This window comes from Aplysia californica, unplaced genomic scaffold (genome assembly GCF_000002075.1).
Source record: "Aplysia californica isolate F4 #8 unplaced genomic scaffold, AplCal3.0 scaffold00968, whole genome shotgun sequence".
Taxonomy (NCBI): domain Eukaryota; kingdom Metazoa; phylum Mollusca; class Gastropoda; order Aplysiida; family Aplysiidae; genus Aplysia; species Aplysia californica.
In genome coordinates this window covers 167,187-169,222 of record NW_004798238.1, presented here as the reverse complement: position 1 = coordinate 169,222, position 2,036 = coordinate 167,187, and the positions used below count along the sequence as shown (strand labels likewise).

Below are 2,036 nucleotides of genomic sequence, written 5' to 3'. Positions count from 1 at the left end.
TATAGTACTAGCTGGACCCCCTTTCTGTGAAAGGAACGATCGCGGCACTAACATCAACTGAAAGTCATTGGCCTACTATATTTAGACTCTACTTGAATGGAGCAATTAATCTTTAGAGATCAGATGCAAACAAATTGAAGGTTTAGATATATAGAGATGTATAGATTGATTCTCTATTCTGCTTTCGTGGTTGTGCACTCCAGAATTTCAAAGGTGCGCACGATTAGAGACGGAATTTTCATTTGTTTACAGTGGCGTCTTGGAAGACGGACTTTCCCAAGATTAGATCTAAACGAAACTAATGAAAAACTTAAAATTAAACTACAATGACTTCAGGCTCCTCAATAAAACTGTGCACCCTTTAGCTGATTCTGAACCACGGTTAATTTTGTTAAATTCGAAAGGTAAGTGGTTGGGAAGTTTTAGGCGGCCAAAGTGACAAACTTTCACAAATATAATATGTATAGAAAACAGGGAACGGAAACGCGAGCCTAAAGTCTCGCAGAAGCGGCTTTGGATGAGCGAGATAAGCGTCAAGTTTTGTCGTATTGCCCTGAAGGTATGAATTATCTGGGCGAGATTAGAATCAGATTAGCGCGAAGAGCGATTAGACAAGGAGAGGAAGCCGAGAGGAAAGATGGGCGAGGTTCATCTGGGATCTGAGATTTAGTGGCAATGGGAAAGATTGGGGATAAAGGGGGCACGGAGGAGGGGGATGGGGAGGGGGTTAGAGGTAGAGCAAGCCTTGAGCAGAGACTGTGGCCTTGAGAACTCAGGAATTTAAAGGACATGTCTGTCGTACCAACGAATTTTGAGAAAAGCAGTGTTATGAGGAAGTTGGATTGGCGAGGGGGGGGGTTCTGCTATTTTCTGTTTTAGCTATTTTTCTTTTTTTTCTTTCTTTTGACAGAGGAGGTGCGTTTTACTTTTTCTAACAGTTGATGTACATATACATTGTGTGTTATTGTCCCCTTCAAAAATAAAAATGTTGGGATTTTCATTACGGTTTATTAAACTAACATAATGTGCGTTTCGTATGCAAATGACATTTTGTACTTCTTCTCTATTCCTTTGCTTTTAAAGAAGAAGATTTTACATTTTCTTTAAAAAGTTTAAAATACGAGGATGTTGTTGTTCTTGTTGTTGGCAGCGGTGGTAGTGGTGTTAATGTTGTTTTGTTGTTCTTTTTTATATTTTGTTGTAGTCATTTGTGGTGGTGGTCGTGGTAGTGATTGATGCTTTCATAATTATAACTGATTTTGGAAGTCTTGTTTTTTAAAACTTTTTTTTATTTCAAAAATGAAATAATTAGTTACAGGCATAATAATGTATCAAAACGGTATTTCTTTTAATCTTCCACAATTTAGGATCTGAGCTCGGTGAAGAGTGTTTGCAAATATCTTCGAGCGACCAGTCGGCGTGTGGGCCCATATATCTGGCTCAACATGGGCGGTGTGAAGGTGCCCACACCTATTTTCTTCACCTTAGCTGCTGGCCTCGTGTTGGGCATGGTCTACATTCACAGGTTTACAGGTAGAATATTATACAAGGAAAGAATGGGGTTGTTCTGTTAGTTGGGGGAGGGGGGGGTTGTTTTGTTTATAATTTTGCTTTGGCTGTTTGTTTGTTTATATGTGTGTTTGTTTGTTTGAATGTTTGCTTACTTGTTTGTTAGTTTGTATTGTTTGTTTGACTGGGTTTGTTTTTTTTGTCTCGTATTGTTATTTTGTTGTTTAATTTTGAAGGGGTGGGGATGGGGGTGGTTGATGATGTTTCCTTTGGCTTTCATTTTGGATCTTTTTCTGGGATTGGGGGAGGGTACAAATGAAAAAAACTAATACATAAAAGAAAAAAATTAAATATTGCACAATTGTACATGTTGTCTCTGTCTTACTTTTTCTCAACAATAAATGGCGATCAGCATGCCAGTGTGCGCCTCTTTAGTTAAACAAAACCAACAATGTAGACAGGGACCAATAAATAAATCTGTGTCTATGTGTGTGTGTGTGTGTGTGTGTGTGTGTGTGTGTGTGTGT

General features: G+C 38.6%; 1 protein-coding gene across 2 annotated transcripts in view; it reads left to right on the top strand.

Annotated features, from left to right (window-relative positions):
- LOC101852129 (carbohydrate sulfotransferase 1) overlaps positions 1 to 2,036 on the top strand; it is an 86,740-nt gene that overhangs the window by 76,298 nt on the left and 8,406 nt on the right. For both annotated transcript variants that reach the window (XM_005110928.3, XM_005110929.3), the window contains exon 2: positions 1,368 to 1,533. In XM_005110928.3, coding sequence (XP_005110985.1) covers positions 1,368 to 1,533 — 166 coding nt within the window. The remainder of the gene's footprint in view (positions 1 to 1,367; positions 1,534 to 2,036) is intronic.